General features: G+C 36.2%; 1 protein-coding gene and 1 pseudogene across 1 annotated transcript; one reads left to right on the top strand and one right to left on the bottom strand.

Moving 5' to 3' along the window:
- Window positions 1-407: 407 nt before the first annotated feature.
- Window positions 408-11,869, bottom strand: LOC149783389 (peptidoglycan recognition protein 1-like; annotated as a pseudogene).
- Window positions 11,870-12,189: 320 nt separating this feature from the next.
- On the top strand, window positions 12,190-13,770 carry LOC149783388 (uncharacterized). The gene has a single exon (XM_089932832.1). It carries the CDS (start codon window positions 12,190-12,192, stop codon window positions 13,768-13,770), a length of 1,581 nt encoding a protein of 526 aa, XP_089788958.1.
- Window positions 13,771-23,151: the final 9,381 nt, after the last annotated feature.

The raw sequence follows: 23,151 nt of genomic DNA, 5'->3' as shown, positions 1-23,151 counted from the left end.
TACTGACACGCATTTCATCGATGAGCAACTTAATCGTGCGCGAGAATGTGATCCTAGACACGCGATCTGATCACGGTCTTGTGTATTCATGGAAAATTACATTACTTACGTTTAAAGGTGACACAGATCAAGTTAAATACAGATTTATCCTGGTCTAGAATAATACATGTGCGTACATGAATAATAGTGAGACATTGTATATTGTAATCTTGACTGAATCATAACAATGAGGAGTGGGCTATATTTGGCACCCGCATCCTTCAGCCCTAGCACTCTAATATAAATGCAAGTGTTTAATATAATATACTTAGGTTACTGGAATATATGGACAGATATAAGAACAAAGGAAATGCACCAAGAGCATATATATGATTGACACTAATTTGCATTACTAATTTTCCTCGCTCTCAGGCAGTCAGATCTGCATAATGTGGCCATGTTTGTATTAGGCTGTTAAACTTATGTCCAGGACTGTCAAATGTTCGTCAGGTAGCTGTATGTCCATACAGCGTATAATTTGCAAGTACATTTGAAGTCAGAATCCCACATGATATAAGGCTATCTATAGCTTCCAGCGCGGTATCACTTGGAAGAACGTCATTGAAGTTCCCCATGACGGAAATGGATACTGAGATGGAATTCCATCCACTCATGTGAGCACCATCCCTTTTCCATCCGCGTGCTTCATACGCCATGCCGTTATACCCAACCACAAATGAGTAGCCAATATCGTCCCAGCCTGTGGATATACAGAACACATTAGCGAAAGATCACCAAAATCATTTTGTTTTGCATTCGTCTGCAGCAATACACTCTCCTCCACCATACATTTTTACTGACATTACCCCCCTCCCAACCGGTGGACAAATAAGCTGCAATTCAGAGATAGACGGTCTACATGAATGAAGATCTAGAAGCCGATTACCTTCTGTATGTGGTTGATTCTGAGAGTGATTTTTGTTTAACATGGAACGTTTGGAAAGGGTCATTGTAATAAAATAACAAAATATAATAATGCAAGGTTCTTCACGGAAATTAATTTGATATATTTTGAGCCAAAATACAAATTTTAAGTGACAGACTGTCCGCCTTTGAACTGCAAATTACACGTCTGTTCATCGCCTTTGCAAGAGTTGTCACAAGAAAAAATAAAAGTGGGATGTTAAAATGTTGTATAATACTCCATCTAATAGCTATTGCCAACACCAATTAAATATACGTGTCATGCAAACTGACACAATTATCTTTGTTTAATAAGGCTTCTTACAATTAAAAATAAACACACACGTATTACTAAACAGCATTTTGCCATCTTTGCCATCTTTCTTAAGTACTTTTCTTAAAAACATTTGCTTTGATTATTCTACAATTGTCAAACGTATGTCGTATCAAATAATAAAATTAAATTGCTAATAACAATTTAAAATGTGAAATTACAACATTTGTTAGGAGGGTCAGCAATGTTGTAACAAAACTTAATCCCAAGTCTAGTCATATTATTATTCAACACATTTTCACAATCGATTGTGCATTCATTAACAATGATCATAAATGCTGAAGAATTGTATCGGTACTGTTCTGTATAATTTCTTAACGCTTTAATTATGTAAAGGATTCGAGCTTTCGCAAATAATGAAATTGGTTCAGAAATATTAACACAACTGCTAACAATATGGGCATCAAAACCTGCCATTCTGCCGCCTTGTGTGTGCGTGCGTGTGTGTGTGTGTGTGTGTGTGTGTGTGTGCGTGCGCGTGTGTGTATGCGTTTACCTGTAAGTCGAAAAGAAGGAACGACTCGCTTGTTTAACAGTAAATAAAGGAAAAACTATGTTTAAAATGTTTCTACTGCGATGAAGACAATTAAATTGGTTGAAATTGCAAATTTGAACGATGATTATGCCTCCAAAGAGATAAGATGACGGAAACTTATTTTATTAAACAAAAAGCAGCTCACAAAACGAAAGTATCAAAGAGTTCGCTTTAACAACTAAATATAAATCAATGAGGAAGTTTTAGGTAACACAGCGTTTAAACACAGATTGCAAACCAATAGCCGCAGACTATAGACTCCCAAACAAAGTTTATTAAAGGCCTTGGAACGTAACTAGTATTCATCCATCCTGCGTACCATAACACGTTGACGCTTCCCGAACCCATGAAACATATATTTAATTGAAATGAACATAAGTGTTGATTTACTTTACTGGCACAATGACATGTTTAGCAGAATTAGGTCAATGGCATAACGTTATAACAAAGTTATGTTATATTTTTATGTTCATGTATGGTGTCCTTTTAGTAAGGAAAACATGAATTTAAGGTGGATTTAAATGATCGTATATTTTCTTTAAAGATCTCCATATTTATGAGCCTGTATACCTTAAACGTGCATATATTCTTCTGCATTCATCTATAGACTTAAGTTGTGCATATTCTGTCCATGTACTGCATGGTAATGTGCGAGAGGATTCTTTCTGTAGATTTTCAGCTGCAAAAGAAAGGAACAAAATCCGTATCATGAAATATAATATACCGTTTTTCACACGGTATCAAACCTTATTTATATAGACTTAATTACCAATAGAGTAAACCATGCGTTGCAAGAAATAGCAATGTTGATTGTACAACAGTGATAGAAATAATATTATTATATATTATTTTATTTAGTATAATTTACATTAATGAAGGTAAAACGGGCCAGTTCATAGACAATAGCTTTCCGCTATTGAACATAAAGTGTATAAGCCAACTATATATATTTCACTGTTGACACAAACATAATAACATCACATTCCGTTAAGTACAGAAGACATCATGTTAAATTTCTTGTCTGCATTGCACGAGAGGCGCCATACGGGACGACATCAAAAAGTACGATAGTTTGGCTTTGTTAGACTGATTGTTTGGTTTGGTTGCCTTGATTAGAACTGCATGCTGAAAGTGGTATCACGGTCTAAATATTGTACATATAATGTATGATAGCTCTATTATTCAGCAAGTTCAGTAATGACAGGAAGTTGCAACATTCCAGAGGAAAAGAAGGCAATTCAGTAAGGACTATGAGTGACACAATAAATAGTTCGAAAGAAAACAATATCAAGATATACTACTTGGAACGACATAAATATTCGTCCTAGAAACAGTCATAAAATAAAAAGGCTTCATGATGTGTCACAAATACAATACATAAACGTATAGATCATAACTGTGTATCTAACAATTAAAACCCAATTCATGATTCTACTTATTTGTCATTCATTTTCATCTGAAAAACGAAATATTTGTCGTCCAGTATGTGTGATTTATTGATTGTATCCTTTTATATGTGGGATGATTTCAGATATATGAATAATTATTAAACTACCGTTTGTATCCATATGCAGATCCTGTATTCTCCCCATCTCAAGCATACACTCCTGCGAGGAAAAGCATCGTTGCATTGCTGCATGGTGAATGAAAATAGTGCTGACAGTCTTATTCATATAACTAGCACTCCGTGTGTCACGTGCACCCTAGGTGGCACGTGATGCGATCACTGAACATGGCTTGGTAAGAAAAGGATGATCTTTACAGAGGCTTGTGACGTGGCAGGTCAAATCTATCTGATTATTCAAATCGTTACTATCAGAAGGTGGTTGCTCTGCAATAATAATAATACTAATAATATTAATAATGCTACTACTGCTAAGACTAATACTACTACTACTACTACAACTACTACTATCGCTAATAATAATAATAATAATAATAATAATAATAATAATAATTATTATTATTATTATTAGTAGTAGTAGTAGTATAAACATATATCACAGATAAATTGGTATGTGGAGTTACATGATCGATGTACTAAAATTCAAGAAAATATATGGTTAAGATATGATTTATGCATATAATTATTCATTATGATTACTTACAATATAATAATCAATGCAAGAAGTAGAAATACCACATATATCACATGGGGTGAGAATTATCTTCCACACCATGGCTTAAATAAATGACGGAATGAAAAGAAGCAAGAACTGCCTCGCACGTTTATAATTTGTGTTGTGATTAGCATCATCATTATCAAGTACAAACTTTATACATTTTTATACACATTAGTCTTAAAATTAGTAAATCAGCACTGTGTAAAGTTCTAGAGAAAAAGACCCAATAAATGAAGAATAAATTTGGTACTGCTGAATTTGTACTATTTATTCATAATACGTTTATCGACATTGACCTAAGCTGATAGCAAACGTTACTTTAAACCTATCATTAAGAATTTGAAGCAAGACTTGAATTTTCTTTAGAAATAAACCATTCTTGCATTTATAATCGGAATCAGTTTGATCGTTTCGTTTAGTATTTCATGTGGGTGGAATTATCTATTCAAAATAGTATTCACTGGAAATACGAAGTGCTCATCTATATTATTTTGGGACATTACTCAGGAATTATAGTGATTTCAGAAAAAAAATAGTTTTGGAATGTATTTTTGTGATAATACAAAGACTGTTAGCACATCGCCACACTTCAGGCCACTAGTCATTATTATACTAGAGACTACAGGCACATCATACGTTAAATATTTGAATTAATTAGGAATACCAATGGAATTCAGCTGGCACTTTATACATTTTAACTTCTGATACATATTGTGTGACTATTTGTGATTTAAATTTCATTACTGTAAGTTCCCTTTACATTTTCACGTTATATTATGGGGGAAAAAAATATTTCTTGAATTTTACACAATTTGTCTGCTTTTGAAATCTTCTGTTACTTAGCTTAATGACACAGACTTTTAATACTTATACATGAAATATATATTGAGAAAATCAAACACAAGAATATATATATATATATATATATATATATATATATATATATATATATATATATATATATATATATATATATATATATAACTATACCGCACAATAACCGAAACCATAGTATTTAATAGAAAGCAATACTTTGTTGTTTTTTTTTCTTCCAAGAAATAAAAGGTTAAAATTCCGGCTAATGAGCACTCATTCTCATTTGATGTAGGAGAAACTATCTACATTTGTTTCCATTTTTCATTAATTAACTAATGACAGCAGCTTCACTAATGCTTGGCTACTGACTATTTAGCCTTTTCAGCATGTAGTTCAAGTTGTTTTATCACAATGAAGCTGGGGAAGAAAGCATAAGAAACGAAAAAGAAAAGGAGGATATGCAAAACTAAAGTAACTAAAGAGTTCAATGAAAACAGAAAACTGACTCGATTAAGTTAAATCAAGATTAAGAGACCAAGGTTTGATCAGTCGTTATGTAAATAATTTGAATAAAGTTTTGTGGTTATATATATATATATATATATATATATATATATATATATATATATATATATATATATATATATCCTTCGCGATGTGATGCAACTTTACATCAGTTTGGGACACCTAATCTTAAACCTACATCTAAAAATCATTTTTCTGATGAACCGCTAAGGTCTGAGTATCCATTTACTCCAAAGGCAAAGAACATTAGTGATTTAGTTAGGATAAAAGCTCCCGTGTGCAAAAAAAAAAAAAAAAAAAAAAAAAAAAAAAAAAAAAAACAGATGAAACTGATTTAAATAGTTACCAACAGCGAGATGGCAGCATACGGAAACTATTTAACTCGTTACACGATAAACGTAATACAATGAGGTTCTATACAACTTAATCCAACACATGTTTGCATTACATATCGTTGAAAAAGCATAAAAAACTGAACAATATTCATAAGCCGATATACATCGGTTAAGTCCTTTAATTATACCTATTTAGGTCACTTTTTATATCGTGTGTTGTAAATGAAATGTTACGACTCTATGGTTTTATAAAACATAGCAAACAATTTAATTACGAAAATCAGAAATGAACATACATACATATATCGTGCGCTTAATGTTAGTCCATGTTTGTTGTAGAGAGTACTGTAAGATAATGCTTATCTGTAAATAGGATGTTTACATGATTAACTTTGATCCATGATTGCAGGTTGAAAAAGCATGTTCACATAGCACACGAGATTAAAACATTCTACAAACCAATATGTTTTCAATTTGGTTGGAAGTTTCCATTAAAATATCACATTAGGCCAAGTGAAAATGTGTTTTAGTATCAATTAAATAGGAACTGTGTGTGTGCGTGTGTTGTTTGAAGATTATCTAAGAAAAACGGTATTACACATAAAAACATGTGGCATTCCAAGCGAGAACATTAAGTTTAAACTCTTTATGCTAGACAGAACCATCCAACGAGAAATGAATGCCTGAGTACCTTGTTACTCAAGTGATTCTACCTGGAAATAACCATCATTATTTCGTTGCCTATTTGATCATTAATACATTCAATTGACAGCGTTGGCCCAAACATTATTTTCTAGAATCTCTTCAGACTCTAGGATCTGTTCAGACATCTTCTAGAACATATGGAACCCGTTTTCGTTTCATACTGCCAGTGAAAATGCTTTTAAAGCATTCTGCGTACGAGAATGCTTTCGATGTCGTACACATCGTCTTCATTTTTGGTGACAGGTTGTAACTCGGGTAAGTAAAACGTTCCTTTTAACACTTCTCCGTTCATGTCTTCCAATTTATAGACAGCAGGATGACGACCATGCACTCGTCCAGTGACACGAAACAATTCGGTGGTCCAGTTAGGTAAGTAACCTTTGTCGAAAGTGCGTTTGGTTTTGCCAATGCGCACCCAATCTCCTACACTCAACACTCCATTTTTCAGGGGACAGCCCTCGTCGGGGACGTACCAAACAGACGACCAGAAACCAGCACTTCGTTCTCGGGAGTCACCTCTTGCGGGGCACGTCCAATGCTTCGATGGTACGATTGGTTGTATGCTTGCACCAGGTGCGGTAAGATGTCGATGTACTTCAGAGTGTGGCGATGCGTAAAATATTTTCACATGCGTTCTTTCAAAGTGCGTTGAAAACGTTCCACGATGCTGGCTTTGGTTTCAGGATTCTCGGTGGTAAAAAAAATGAATGTCACGTTTCTTTAATTCTTTTTGGAAAGCGTGGTTCAGAAATTCGGTGCCTTTGTCCTTTTGCCATCGAAGAGGGTGACGACCACTTTGTTTCAACACTCGTTGCAGAGCTCGCACTAACTCACTGCTTGATTTGGAAGTCAAGGGCACGACCCAGGCAAATTTGGAAAAGACGTCGATGACACAAAACAAATATTTGTAGCCGCGATTGTAGCTGGCCAAATGAGAGACATCGGCTAAATCGGCTTGCCTTTGATGATCGATGCCTTCCACTCGGGTGCGACTTCTGGAAAACCTGCGCCAAATGGTTTTGTGTAAAGTGTAGGTAGCTTGTTCTTGTAACCATCGTTGCGCTTGAGGTAAACGGAGACTTTTCAGTCGAGTTTTGACAGCACGATACAATTTTTGAACTCCTCCGTAACCTGCAGGATGGGATGGATCGTAGTAAATGCTGGCTAACACCTTTTCCATTTTGTTTATTAATAAGTCACCCACTCTTCGCTGATGCTACTTGGAATGGGGCTAGAGGGTGGTTTGGAAACGGATTTACGTGTCCGATGGGCTACGGGAGTAGAAGTCGAAGTTAGTGGCGAAGGTGGTAATGGAATGGCTTTGGTCTTCTTTTCTTTTTTCACTCCTGGTTTTCTTTGCTTCTTTTTCACTTATGTCGAAGGAGGAGTGGACATCATCTTTTTAACCCAAGCTTATATTTCTTCCCGTTGGGGCGTAGGGGAAGGGGTCAACAAGGATGCTGCAATCTTACTAGAAATTGGAGCTACTGACGGTGTCTGAAACACTTCTCGTATCTCATCTTCATCAGGACTTCGTAGGGTAGCGTCTCTGGTGACCCCTGGGGATGGTAGTAGTGGTGGTGGTAGTGGTGTGGGGGATGGACTTTTCATCAAGGTCTTTAAATCTTTCAGAGTGGGTAGAGCTGTTTCGTCTAAGCTTTTTGGTGAAAGAGTTGCAGTCGTTGCAAGAGTTGACCGTACTTTTGCGATTTTTCTGTTTCGGACAAATCGTGGCGATCCATCAAGGATTGTAATTCGTGCTGTAACTGGGACATCTCGCTCAAATTGGGATTGGGAGTTAAATGCGGGGTTCGTTGTTCTTGCCAACGATGGTATTCCATCCAACGTTTTGTAAGGCACTAACGCTAGTTTTCGTCCTTGGATGTCAAGGGTTACGTCTGAGATCTTGGGACTTCAGAGGGCCGTTTTATCTTGCTCCCACGAGACCTCCCAACATGATTCCCAATACTCCTTTCAGCAAAGGTTCTAACAAGAGGGGTAAGATTTCTCCACGTTGAACCAACATCTTCTTTTGACGAATGGCAATTTTCTTTTGAACCATTTGACGAAGAACCTGACGATGTTTGCCTAAGCATTGTTTCTGGTGTTTGGACAAAGGGATCGTGCCTTTCAAAACGTTCAAACAACATTGGCACACGGTATCGATGACCTCTTTGGAGGCCGTTTGAATAAGTTTTTATCGCAGGGGTGGAGATGCTTTGGACAGGACAGATAACATGTCCCCATTTTTGACTAAACGAGGAGGCAGTCCTTTCCTTTTCTTTCCTTTGGGTTTAAAAGAGAGATGTTTTCTGGAGAGTGACATCTGTACTTGTTGGTTCCGGGACATTCACCAAAAATACACTAACGTCAATGGTACTAACTGCTTCCTCGCTAGGCGATCACCATTAATATGTTAGTGTTATGACTGGTCGGCTTGGTCTCAGAATAATGTGTCTGGGTGGGACATTATGATACATGTCTGCGGCATTATGCCGCAGTGCTAGACATCACTATAAACTGATTTAAGCATTATTGGTGTGGATTTAATGGTATCGTTTTTATTATTTAGAGCACACTATGTTGTGATTGTATGTATATTGGACACGGTGCAAAGTGAATAATGAGCCATTGTTGCTGATCCGGAAATGTAATATGTGCCTCATTGCACATTGCTTTGTTTACAGTATAGACTCTCAAAAATATTCCTGATAACCTATGGCCAGAGCGTCACCGTGCGTTGGTCTAGGAGATATTTTAGATTAACATGTAATTGATTAGTATTAGGACACAGCGGAAAGTTCAATAATGAGAAATAATTGTAGAGACTATACATGAGAAACAATTTAAGAAGGGAAATAAGCGCTTATATACACTTTACTCACACAAACATACTATCACGCACATGAGTAGGTCTTCAAGTTTTAATTTGATTGTAAAGTTAAACTCAACACTTCCAGAATTGCTTCGATCTGTTCGAAGAGAAAAATGATCAATGATTGCCAAATTCAAAAAAAAAATTCTCCTTAAAATTTATGAGTGTCAATATTTTTTCTTAAATTATTATATGTGTATGGTCGTGTTTTCCCGTGCAGAACAATGCTGCCAGAAATCTCTATACAACCCGCCTCTTGACTTTCTCCTGGTTCGTAGCCAGACATTCGCGTTTGAATGATCACTTGGACATTCTTCCACAATAAATAAAAGGAAAACATAAATATATTTACGTACTCGTTGTTTTCAACAATATATCATGTAGTTGCTTTACTATTATTATTATTATTATTATTATTATTATTATCATTATTATTATTATTATTATTATTATTTGTGGACTTTTAATTGCATAGTTATTATCGGCAAATTAAACATGTATATTAGAATGGTGTGCTTAAGCTGATGTTTATTTGCTACCAATTAAAGAAAGCATGCGATTTTGATTTAAAATTGGAGTTTATAAATCATAAGCTGAAGACGCCCCATTTACCGAATGTTCCTAAGTCAACGTATTTTCCGTTGCAAAACTCCAATCATGTGGCATGTGCGGAACTTTCAATATAAAAGAACAGCGTAACTTTATTTCAAGCGGGCAGGAGCCAGTTTATATATAGAAATGTAATACCGGATTCAGCGACCTAGCATACAAAATCAAAAACAAAAAAAAATCAAATACGCAAGTGAGGTTAAATAGGTCCATATTTTTAGATACCTATATGAAAACAAAACATAAGAATATTAACCATTTGACCAGAGAAGTTATTGGCAGTTCATAGCAGAAGAAGTTTATACACCCCAACCCCTATTTTATACACGCATTTTTCAAATCCGAAGGTCATTTTTGACAGAATGTGGTGCTCACCCTGCCAACGCAAGCCCTTTCTCTGGATGAAAATTTTGAAAAACATTGTCTACAATATAGCTTGATGCAATTCAGAATAGTTGTAATCCAAGCCGTTTTTTGAGATATTCTACTTACTTTGAACCCACGTATCTACTGCTATGGGAGGGTAGCTCTCCTTCCTAGCCGACTATTGGTATTTCACTATCAACATAATGCAGAGCAACTATGGAAGGTGTACATGCCTGATATCATTTTCAAGAACAACCCAAACCCGAAACACCTAGTTCACAAATATATCCATATCTATAAATTGCAAACAATACTAGCTGAAAAAGTCACACCATAGCCTTAATTTAAGACATTTGCCAGGGGCCAATTTACGAAACTGTACCCTGCCACTCAAGAAACGTATATACAGGTTTTTCAATGACGTAGTGGACGAAGTTATTACAATAAATAGTTTTCGAGAAAGAAAGCAAATGTTTGTCCAAAATTGTGACCCTTTGTTCTTGTTTTAAAGATTGAGTTGAACCCAAATTCAATAAAAAAAAAGGTTCAATAAGATACACAAATGTAGCATTACTGAAAGACATAACTTATATAACTATTCAGTATCAGTTATTTTGATTTATTGATTAAGCAGTATCCATTTAATCTAAAAATAAAATTGATAGACATACATACATACATACATACATACATTCGTGCCTGCTTGTGTTCTTGCGTATGTGCGTACATACATATATACATACAGACAGATAGACAGACAGACAGACAGACATACAGAATACATACATACAGATACACACACATACACACATGCATACATGCATACATACATACATGCATGCATACATACATACATACAGAGAGACAGACAGACAGACAGACACACACATACATACATACATACATACATACATACAAAGATACATACATACATACATACATACATACATACATACATACATGGATACATGCATACATATATACATACATACATAGATACATACATACATACATACATACAGACATACAGAGAGACAGACATACAGACATACATACATACAGACAGACATACAGGCATGCAGACACACAGACACACCTACACACACACACATACATACATACATACATACATATCTGGTATTAAACAAAAACATTCACAAAACGAAGGTTGTATTAATGTATATTTTCTAGCTATTGAAATTTATATTTTCTAGCTATTGAAAGTGGAAGTTTGGTTATTTCTCTGACTGGACATGCCAATTCCCGCGCCTTTTAATTGAGATGACGATACGCAGACAGACAGACATCAAACTTAAAATTGGGTGTTAAACATTTAGTATTACAGGACTTATAACATTCACTCATTTGAACCCCCTCGTGTCCGGTATGTTGTTTACGATGTATAAAATTCCGGTACTAGACTTCAACCTACTCTTGATCTTAGCTTTAGTTTACAACAAAATCCTCTTATCAACCAGGAAGATATATGAATGTGATACAAAGATCTACGCTTCAAATCGTAATGTGGTGCGTGTAACGGTCATAACCAAAGGAGATTCGCTATATACTGCACAATTTGGATTGATTTTCATTGGGTAAAACTATATATTTGTATGGCTAATGCAAGCAGAGGTTTGTCAACTAAATATGGACAGGAATGTCCTATCTGTCTAGACGTGTTCACCTCACCCCGTCAGCTGCCATGTTTACATTGCTTTTGTGACCACTGCCTTCAAGACTGTATAAGAAGCAAGTCGACAGGTACACTCAGAGTTCCAGGGGAGTTTTTGTGTCCCATATGTAGTGCTGCAACAAAGGTTCCAAGAAACGAAAGAACATTGGGAGAATGTGCTTCTTTATTCCCTTACAGTCCATTTCCCCTAGTTGGGAAATCGAAAGTAGATCGTTCATGCGAGGTATGTTCAAATTCATCGCAGAGTTCTACTAAGATTGCTAAGAAATTGTGTGTTGTATGTGAAGAGTTCATGTGCGATGACTGTTCTTTATATCATAAAAATATGAAAATGAGTAAAAGCCATCAGATGATAACCACAGATGAATGGGAGAGTAATCCTGAAAGCAGCGTAAGATGTACTGAGGGATTTGGGTGCCCGGAGCATGATAATGAAGATATAAAGTTTTACTGCAAGAGCCATGGGGTTGCCTGTTGTGGGACATGTACATATCTTGGTCACAACAGATGCAAGGACGTGCTTGAATTGAAACAAAATCTTCCAGATCTCCTGGAGCAGACGAACCCGCAGAAAATTATGGAGGAATTGCAGACTTTAGAGGACCATCTAAGCAAGTTCTTGGACATGAATGAAGAGGAAATCATTATCATGGAATCAAAGATTACGAATATTTCTGCAAAGATTGGAGAAATCAGAAATAAAATCAATGTTATTCTTGACAATATTGAGATGATGGTAAAGACCGAAGGAAACCGAATTTACAAGGATTGGGTGATCAGAAAACAGGAACAAAATCATCAGTGTCAGTCTTTGGTAAATGCCGTACGGAATTCGCATGCTCTTTTGGAGACAATCAGCCAGCATGGATCAGACAGAAGGAAGTTTTTTGTTGCCAGCAAGACGATGACCCAGCTTCTTTCTTACAATGATCAGTTTCGAGAGAAGTTTGAGAGGGTAGAGCACATGAAAATAAACATTAAACTCGACAAAAATATGAAGGCGGTACTCTCAAAAGAAGTAGAAATGCTAGTGAGGATAGAATGTCATAGGGAGGTTAAAGATTTGCACGGCCAAATTATTATGAAACCGCTTTGGGAACGTGCTGTGGAGCTGTCACGAATTATAGATATTGATTGTCCAAGCAGTAGGGATCCTGTTTATACAGGAATCGTCCAGATGCCGGAGGGAGAAATAATGATAATCGACTGTAGTAACGATACAAGCTGCCTCTATGACTCATCATACAATTTCATCACTAGCCACACATTGCCTGGGCATCCTTCTGGCATATGTTTGATAGGCGACCATGGCGTTGCTATAGCAATGCCGGCACAGAAAGCCATCCAGTTCCTGCTCATCAGAGACAGGTCCATCAGAGACATAGGGACGGTAACAACCAGGTATCGATGTTACGGTTTAGATGCAGCCGACAAAGAAGAGATTGTTGTGTCAGGGCCTTGTAGTGAAACCTCAGGTAGCAGGAAATGTTACTGGAGCCTCATCACCCGAGAGGGAAAGGTGAAACTGGATCATACATTCAATTGTCGATGGACTTATGAAGCATTTGTTGCCCTAGATATGACCAAGTACCGTATATACATATCTGTAAGTGGGGGTAATGCGGTGTATTGTTTTGGTCTGACAGATGGAGAACAGTACTTTGCCTACTTATCAAATGATCTAAAGTTTCCACTTAGTGTAGCAGTGGACAGAGAGGATAATGTATATGTTGTTGGGTACAGCTCTAACAACATTCATAAACTGTCACCAGATGGCGTTACACTCCAGATCATTACTGTGGGTGTTGCAGAAAGACCAAGTGGAATTGCTTTCAATCACAAAAGGGATCATTTTCTGATCACTAACCAAAGTCAAATGGGGAGGCAACTCCAACATTTTGTGCATACATAATACATCTCCTAAAGATATGGAAGAGTGTGCCAAAATGCATTTATGCACCGGAATAAAAAGAAACAAAAATATTAAATTTTAACAGTCGATGTTTATTTGGTTATTTTATGAATCAATGTTTTGTGATTTAAGAATGATAACCTGACCAAAATAAAACTCCTCTTACATTTAATGCATGAGCCACTATTCTACAAACATCACCCTAGTTTCAAAATTGTTATTAAAATCAACACAGACAAGCGGTCGAAACACTGCTACTGTAACGTTTCATCAAACATTCGTTAAAAAAAAATATTGATTTTTCTGCACTATGCTGACTTTAGCATCATCGTTACAGATTTACGCATTAAAGTGTGTTTTTTTCTAGAAAGGAAACTGTATTGGTAAATTTGTTTATTTTCGACACCCTGTACTTAAAGAAATATTAAAAATATCTCAGTCAATACAACGTATTGTAGCATTGAAATTAATTGCAGGGAAATAAAACTAAAATATACATGCATCGACTATAACTTTTTCTTACGTGTGCATCCTTATTCATACTCCCGTTAAGTACAGTTGACCTTTCTAAAAGTTTCTAATAAATTAGAACAGTTTTAACATTAAATTTGCAAACTTAAAATTAATAAGTACAGCATGAGTTATAACAAGTTATTTCAAAAATGATTTACTTATGAATCAGTTTTAAGATTCGTAATTCCCTTATTGAAAAGGGATAATGCATGACATGCCAGTACTTGTATATACTCAGTCTGATTCATGTTTGCGTTATTCGTAGTATTAGTAATTATATTAGTTAATTGAGGATACTGTTGACAACTTCGGAACCTTTGAGCAATAGCTATAAGGGAAGTAACCCTGTCGTTTCTACCGTACAACCGTAGTTTCTTTGAATTACCTCTCCTACGCGGCTGTACCCAATACTGTATTTAATGGTTCTAAATACCGTATTTAAACTTTATAGAAACCATATCTATACTTTCTATATATCGTATTTAAAAGTCCTCCCAGTCATGATTATTTTTACTTCATTCGAGAATTCAAGCTGTCTCTGTAGTTGATGAACAATGCATAGTGAGAAACAGAAAACAAGTCTTACAGTGCAAAACACGATCCCTTTGTTACTGTGCACCTTTGTTTCCTTTCAGAAAAGGGTAAAACAAATGCCTCTCAATCATTTTGGCCGAAAACATATCATTGTAACTAGCACTGTTAAACAAAATTTAATGGCTCTACTATAACGATGGCCCTTTCACAAACCAAGGAAATCAGAATAATCATCTACTCTAATAATACTAATAACATTCAACGATAGATGATAGTCGGTTCTTACACCCTTTTCAGTAAGATGTAATCAAAATATTTTCTTGTTTAATTTGTTCCCATTATATATATATATATATATATATATATATATATATATATATATATATATATATATATATATATATATATATATATATCATAATTCATTCTTTTTAAATCAGAAGAATCATCTACTCTGAAAATAATAATAACTTCCAATGATAGATGCTAGTCACTATAATTCAGCTTCAGACGCGGTATCCAATTTTCGAAAATAAAAGTAATTCAGCAAAAGAAATGAAAATCAATTAATAATCATAAAGAATAAACTAAATTTAACAAAATACAAAAATAATGGAATGATACGGAACAAATATGTGTATTGGAAATATTTCCAGCTTTACCATTCATAATGTAATTTCACTGGTTGAATTTACTAATAGTTAATTGCCTAGTATAATTTTAAAAAGGGAGTTCAAAACTCACCGTACCTCCTGTCCAACATGTATTTTCCACTTTACTTTATTTGACTCCCGGTCGTATGCAGCCGCTATCGATACGAGGCATTTAGACGGGGACCGGTTTTAATATGTAGAATCATTTCACTGCCCCAAATCACCCCCCTTCAGGCCCTCATCTTTTTTAAATCGGAGCTTCGTTATATATTTACATCATACTAACTAAACTGCTTGCATACTTAACTAGCAATATAGAAACAGAAATCCGTTCAAAACATCCCGGTTATTTCTACGATTTGATTAACAGTGCAACAACAAGTGGGAAGAGGCAATTGCATAAATAGTTCGATGCATACATAGTACGATGGCTTAAAGATACGAAAGAATGCTTTCGAGTTGCTGCTGTCTGCATATACGTGCGAGCATAAATTTGAGATACTATCCCTGGATCGACCTAGAAGTTGCGAATGTCCAAAAACTGAAAGAAAATAAAACACTTTGTCCTTTCATATCATTTAGAGATGATATTTTTTTTATATGTGATAACCATTGGTGTCACGGGGGATGGGGTGAAGACCGCTCCGGGTGACACCATCTTAGGGGGTGACACCGAAATGTCTTTTTATGCCATTTTTTTAAAACATTTGTGCAAGAAGGAGGTCCAAGAGGGCAACTCCATGAGTTACCGCACATGACTGTGTTTAAAATGTTTAATGTTTGTGCAGGAAGTGCGTCCATGGGGATTGACAACAAGAGTTACCGTATTGGGTGACACCTACCCTAGTGACGTTAATAATGTTTCTTCATTTACAATTACCTTATACTTTGAACATATTAATCCGAAATCATTACGCCTCTTGTTTACCCGAAATGCAAGCTGATTATAAATTTTGGTAAGGTGAGGTAGAGTTATGGGTATAATAAAGACGGACTGACGGTGAAATAAAACTCCTGTTTTTTATAATTCTCGTTCCTAAACAATTGTTTCAGTAGTGCGATTTTTCTAGGGTGTGTGTGTGTGTGTGTGTGTGTGTTATGGAATTTTAGCGTAGCTTTAAAAAAAATCAGCCATATATCTATGACGTCTGCAGTTTATATCTAGCACTGAGGCATCATGCCACAGACATTTAGCATGATGTCCCACCCAGTCACATTCTATTGACACCAGACCGACCAGTCTTTTGTGTCTTTGGTATGACTTGGCCAGGCTTACCACCTGCGACCTCCGCATCCGATGCGCACGCTCTAACCACTAGGCCACCGGAGCGGTCAGATATTATTGCCAATAATTGCTTCGTAACGCACATTGCACTTAGATGCTCATGAACACGCTTGTAAGGAAAAGGTACTTTAATTAATTGTGAAACTGTGTGGCCTTGATATAGCTTGATAATACTTACACATAAATAAATTGTCGAAATGAAACACGTAACGCGCCTTATTGAGGGCTTAAGCGAAGTCTTGTTTTTTCTTTTACAATTGATGAGGGTTGTAGGCTCCGGAATAAAGTAATCTGAGTGGCAGAAATTGGGGCGTAACAAAGTCATAGAATCAACGTGCCCTCTCAAATGCAATTATTGGCGGACATGGTATAATGTTAGCAAACTGACATTTCGTTTTTGTTATATATCAAGCTGTCATCTGTAATATGTTCCATGTTTTAATTTCCGGTATAGGATAGACAATGATTAGGAAAATATGTAGGTGTATGATTATGTGCTCATTATTATAATCATGTACTGCAATCCTGTGTCACGAACTCCCTATGCTTAGTTAAATACTTAAGATAGGGGAGAGCAAATGTTTGGGATAGGTGATAGTGCCTCAAACGATGAAGACAAACAACGAAGACAAACAACGAAACATACGTGAATAATATTACATTTATTGATGTATAACTCTGCGCACACTCCCATATTACCAATAACACTACCTCATTTGATGATAATTAAATATTAAATGAAATGGGATTAATATAAACTGATTAAATGTCCTGCTTTTTCGACTATGTTTTAATTCTATCTTTCTATCATTGCACTACATTAGGAACTTAAAGTCAATCCTCTCACTTGTATCTTGGTCCTGATATCACTCCACAGTTCGGCTCAATGAATTTATTTTTCATAAGTCATATTTTTGATTGGCCGATTGTACCATCTTTTAAGGTGTCCGCTTTATTCGGTTCTCGTTATCTAGGAGATGATCGCTGTCGGTGTCATTGCCCGGATCGAGTAAACTTATGGGTAGAATACATAGAGATCTAAGCAGATGTATAGAACAGAACGACTCGATACCCCGTGCATAGAAAATCAAAACATGTTGTTGTTGTAGAGTTTAACGATATTTTTCAGAACAAGATAGGCTGTACATGGCGGCCAGTAAAATGGTGGAGGAAGAAAGATGGAAAACCCCAGGAAGAACCACCCAACCACGAGACACTACTCGCAAGCTTTCTCACATACCAACATTGGCCGAGCCCGAGACTCGAACCCACGCAGACAGAGGTGAGATCGCAATGATCCGTAACTGTGAGCGCTTTAGACCACTCGGCTACTCGGGCCCCCAAAATCAAAATTTAATCAATTACATAAATAATGGTTATAACACAATACATTAGGAAGATACACTTATTTTTGGAATAAATCTTTAACCGAATTTCAAAACACAAATATATTATTTTAACTAGATGATCTTTTTTAGTAATATAATTAGTTCATCATACGATCGAGTGAACAATCGAGGTAGTTACCTTGTACAATTGCATAACCTGCTTATCTCTGATCACTCCAATTTCAGTGTAGCTGTTCTCTGTCCTTTCGCCTTTTTCCTTTCGTTTTCTCTCACAGCCGCGATACTGTCTCGCCTCTTTTCGGCCATCAAACTTTGTGTGGTAGATGGATATATAATCATATAGATACACATATACGTGGATACGTCAGTGCGTAGGTACATCTGAGGATACTTCTGGAAATACGTCTGAAGAGCTATTTTCCTCGTTTAAAATAAACAGAGAACGAACCTAATTTTTCTGTTGGTTATTCTACTGGGAATAGAACATTACTCACCTCTCCTTACCAGATCGTACTATCGGTATTGAAACAGATACAAAAGGCTATTTGTCGGTCCAAGAATGACAGACCAAAACAAACCTAGTTTCATAAGATTAATGTACTTCTTAATTTCTAATTCATCACTTGGCATTAACACACGAGACTTAAACGTTCCAATGTCATCTGAATTACACAAATGAATGAATGAAATTCACTTCATGCCCTAATGCTATGTTCAGCGAATACACGCCTTCAGCAGCAGAGAGGGAGTACAGACCACTGTGGGGAATGGTCACCCTTTTTTTACCCCCCAAAAATAGTGACCCTTCATAGAGGTAACTACCATACCGCGTCATTGATTGACCCAGACAAACAAGGGATGCGGTCCACACCCTCTCTGCTGCTATATTATTCTGAATCGTCCTGGAAATCTTGAATATCTTTATCAGGATCTTTAAATTTCAAGTAATATTCAAGTTCTGATGGTGGTTTTTCTATTTTTGGATTTATGTTCTTTCTGTGTTTATAATATATCATTAAACTTCTGTATCGATCTCCACCGCAATTTTTACAAGTCTGATATAATCCTCTAACGCCGTTGTTACAACCAACACAACGTCGTGGACCAGCACGAGGATTTTCTGATAAAATATAGTTGTGTTTTTCACAATATTCTCCAAGGCATCTTTTTTCACATCTGTTAGTGGTTCCTTGACGCAGCCACGTACAGTTATTCATGATATTAATGATTTCTGTTTAATTAAATTTACGCCCTCTCTGCTGCTATTAATTAAAAAAATTGTTATATTAAAAATAATGGTACATCCAGAATCTCATACTGCAAGAATAGCACGAGAGAGACTAGAAGCAATTAAAAAATTTCTTCCTGTCAGAGGCTCATTCAGAAAAAATCTACAAGCGCAGCAAGAAGCACAAGTTGAGTACGAAGAAGACACTAATAAACTGTTTAAACCCGTCACTGTAGCTACTGAAAACGTTACAACTGTCATCAAAGAAGATCTTCTTCCGGTATCAAAACAAACAGCAGAACAAACCGAAAAAATAGCAAGAAGAACTAAACAGACAAAGAAGATTTACGAGATCTTCCAATTGATATAGCTGCGGCTCAACCTCCACCTGTTGGTGAGGAAATACTTGAAAGTATTGGAAAACTTCGTAGTGAAGTCACCAGCGTAAAAAAAGAACTTGAATTTGAACCCGAACCAGTAAAAGAAAATATAAAATTAATTGCAAGATTTAAGGAAGGGTTTGCCGAAGATATTAGAAATACTGAAAGAGAAAAATTACCCGAAAAAATATTATCTTATATCTCTAACAAATCTGATATTTTAACCCCCCCCCATGAAAGGACAAATGATGATAATCTTATTAAATGGATATATCGCGTATATAGAAACAAAAGACAAGCTAGAGATGATGATTTAGAATATAGAAATCTTGATGAAGAAGTAAAAAGACTTTATAGAGAGAAACTGGAACAACTAGAACAAGAAAAATCCTCCCAGTATCAACTTCCTCCACCTCTGCAACGAACAGAACAACAACAGTCTTCGTCGCCAAAAGAGAAGTATCTTAAAAAAGCAAGATCCTTATCTAAGAAATACACAGAGACAACAGAAAAAAGAGCTACTGGCAGTGGTCTGGGAAATAATTTTGTTTGTCCTGATAATATCATTAATGATGTGTCACGGTTAGAAGTTCTCATAGGAGGAAAACGTGCCGGAAATAATTCAGCAGAAATAATTAATGAAGCAGCTGATATTTGTCGACGATTATTTCAAGGCTGTATCATGGATATCGGAGTTTACCGAGAACTTATCGATGAACTTGTTGATGATTATAGTGACTAATTGTTAAATAAATAGCAAATAAAATAAGATCATCATGCATAATAATCATCGTAAATCCGTACAGGTCAGAGCGGTAAACTCACGATTACCAATCTACAGAGCTATTTACGGAGATGGACTTGGTGATGTTGTACGGGGATTATTTACAAGGATAGCCTCCAAAGTAACACCTGTTGCAAAACAATTATCGATGAAAGCTATTGATATTGTTCGTGATAAAGCTCCTGGAGCAATTGTCAATGTTGCTAGTAAGGCGTTTTCGGCGATCAAAGATAGACTAGCACGATTAATGCGACGAAAACAACAACCACCAGTGAAACTGGCAAGTACTGAAGTGATGCCCGCAGACGTAAGTAAAATAGTAAATCAGGCTGCAAATCAAAAACTGGCAGCGTTAGCAGATCAAGGACTCGGTGAATCGGGAAACAATATTTCAAGTTTGATATCAGGAAGTGGAACTTCCCGAACGTGGTAATCAACGTGTTAGACGAAAATAATTATAATAAAATGTTCAAGCGCGTATCCGACGAAGCATTTGATATGGAGGCACCTGTCCTTAAGGATGAATCGGTACGTGATTATCAGTTTTATTCTTATGAGGCACGAATACAAAATCAACGTGGAAGAATTGAACTACAAGTTCATGACACAAGTAGATACTTTTTACCCGCTCAGGCTTTTACTGAGGTAGAAGGTACAATTATAAAAACGGATGATACTAATTACGGAAATGCAGTAAAAGTTGGTTTTGTCAGCAACGGGATCATGACACTGTTTGACAGCGCCACTTATATGATCGATGGAAAAAATATCGAATCGATTCAGAAAGATGTAGACGTTGCTACAACAACAATAGGATTAGCACGATATTCTGATGATTATACAAGATAAGCAGGTCCCACAATGATGTTTTTAAAAGATAATTTTAATAACCCGGAAAGCGATCCGTATAATATAAGACGACCAAGAAATTTTGCTGATAATGCTGATGCTGATGTGTGGCAAGTGGTTCATGGTTCCAATGAAAATTTCAACTTGGGATTTGCAGTGCGTAGAAATATGTTGCTAGGAGCCAATAGAAGATTTTCATGTACAATTCCACTATCACATATTTTTGGATTTTGTAGAAATGTTAGAAAGGTTATTTTTGGAGCTAGACACACAGTTGTTCTTGTAAGAAAGGGTGATGATAACGATGCTCTGTGGAGACCTATTGGTGATGCTGGTAAAGTAGTATTATCGAAACTTTCACTGTGGATGCCGGTAATGACTCCAACGATCGCAGAAGAACAAAAATTAATTTCTTTTATGGACACTGGTGGTAAATCCTTGTTGTCATGGTTAACAACAAGCACAGAAAGTATGTAAACTAACGTTGACGTTCAGTTTACATAGCATATAGCATCACAACAAGGTGTTTCTGCACCGCGGCATATTTTTATTGCGTTTCAGAATATTGATCGATTAGGCTCACAAGTTCACTCTCATATGATATTTGACAAACTAGGTATCACAGATGTTTCTTTACGGATAAACGGACAACAAGAACCAACAGAGAATATACAACTAAATTATGAACAAAATCATGTAGGACGTGTATATCATCGTTTAATGTCATTCATGGGACGTGATCAAAATGATGATACTGGATTGCAAATATCACATCATGATTTCAGAACTTTGTATCCGATTTATTATTTTTCACTGGAGTATCTTGATCTATCAAAACAATCTGTCGTTGATATACATCTTAAAGCAACACTAAATACAGGTGGTGTTAATTATAGAGCAATCGCGGTCATACTCAGCGATAAAGCCATGTTACTTGAAGGTGGTAGTGGTCGAATAAGAGTCGTTGATGCACCAGTTGAAAACCTTTAATCATGTTATTTAGAAAAATATATTTATATAAAAATGTCGTATGGTCATGTTAATGTTACTCTGACTCCTGGTCAGGTCAAAAAACTTCAATCAAAAACCGCCAACAAATGCGGAACTAAAATATCACTAAAACAAGATCAGATTGGTGGTGGTCCAAGCAAATTATCGTTGACAAATAATCAGATTAAACATTTCAATAAAACCCTAGAATCAAAAACCGGAGTTCAATTCCATCTTTCTCCGAGCGCCATCAAGGACATGGTTAAAACAGGTGGTATATTTCCACTTCTTGCGGCTATTCCAGCGTTAATAGCTGCTGCTGCTCCAGCCGTAGCAACAGCAGCCGCGTTAGGTGCTGTTGGAACAGCTGCTGGAATGGCTCTAAAGAAAGCAACAGGAAATGGATACAAAAAAAGGGACGCGGCCAACGATTACCGGGATCTCGTTGGGGAAGAGGTCTGAGGCTTTCATGTTAGATGTTCCAGCATGAAATTTTCATTTACTTGATGCTGCTAAACGATTAAAAATAAAAACTTTAGAGGTGATTTTATGCGAGACCAATTACCGAAACAACCGAACAAACTCGAAACAGGTATTATTAATCTCGACTCGAATTCAGGACCTGGTACTCATTGTGTATCATACGCGGTTGATCCACGTGGAATCGTTTATTTTGATTCATACGGGTTAGCTCCACCTGTTGAATTTATCAAGTATGTTGCACCACTTCACGCGCAAGTTTGGTATTCAACGCTACCAACACAAACAATGACAGATCCGCCAATATGCGGCCGTAAAGTAATTAATGTACTTAAC

The sequence above is a fragment of the Sinohyriopsis cumingii genome, chromosome 14, assembly GCF_028554795.1.
Source record: "Sinohyriopsis cumingii isolate HCF-2022 chromosome 14, ASM2855479v2, whole genome shotgun sequence".
NCBI classification, from domain to species: Eukaryota; Metazoa; Mollusca; class Bivalvia; order Unionida; family Unionidae; genus Sinohyriopsis; species Sinohyriopsis cumingii.
The sequence above is the reverse complement of the archived record's forward strand: the minus strand, read 5'-3'. Positions and strand labels throughout refer to the sequence as shown.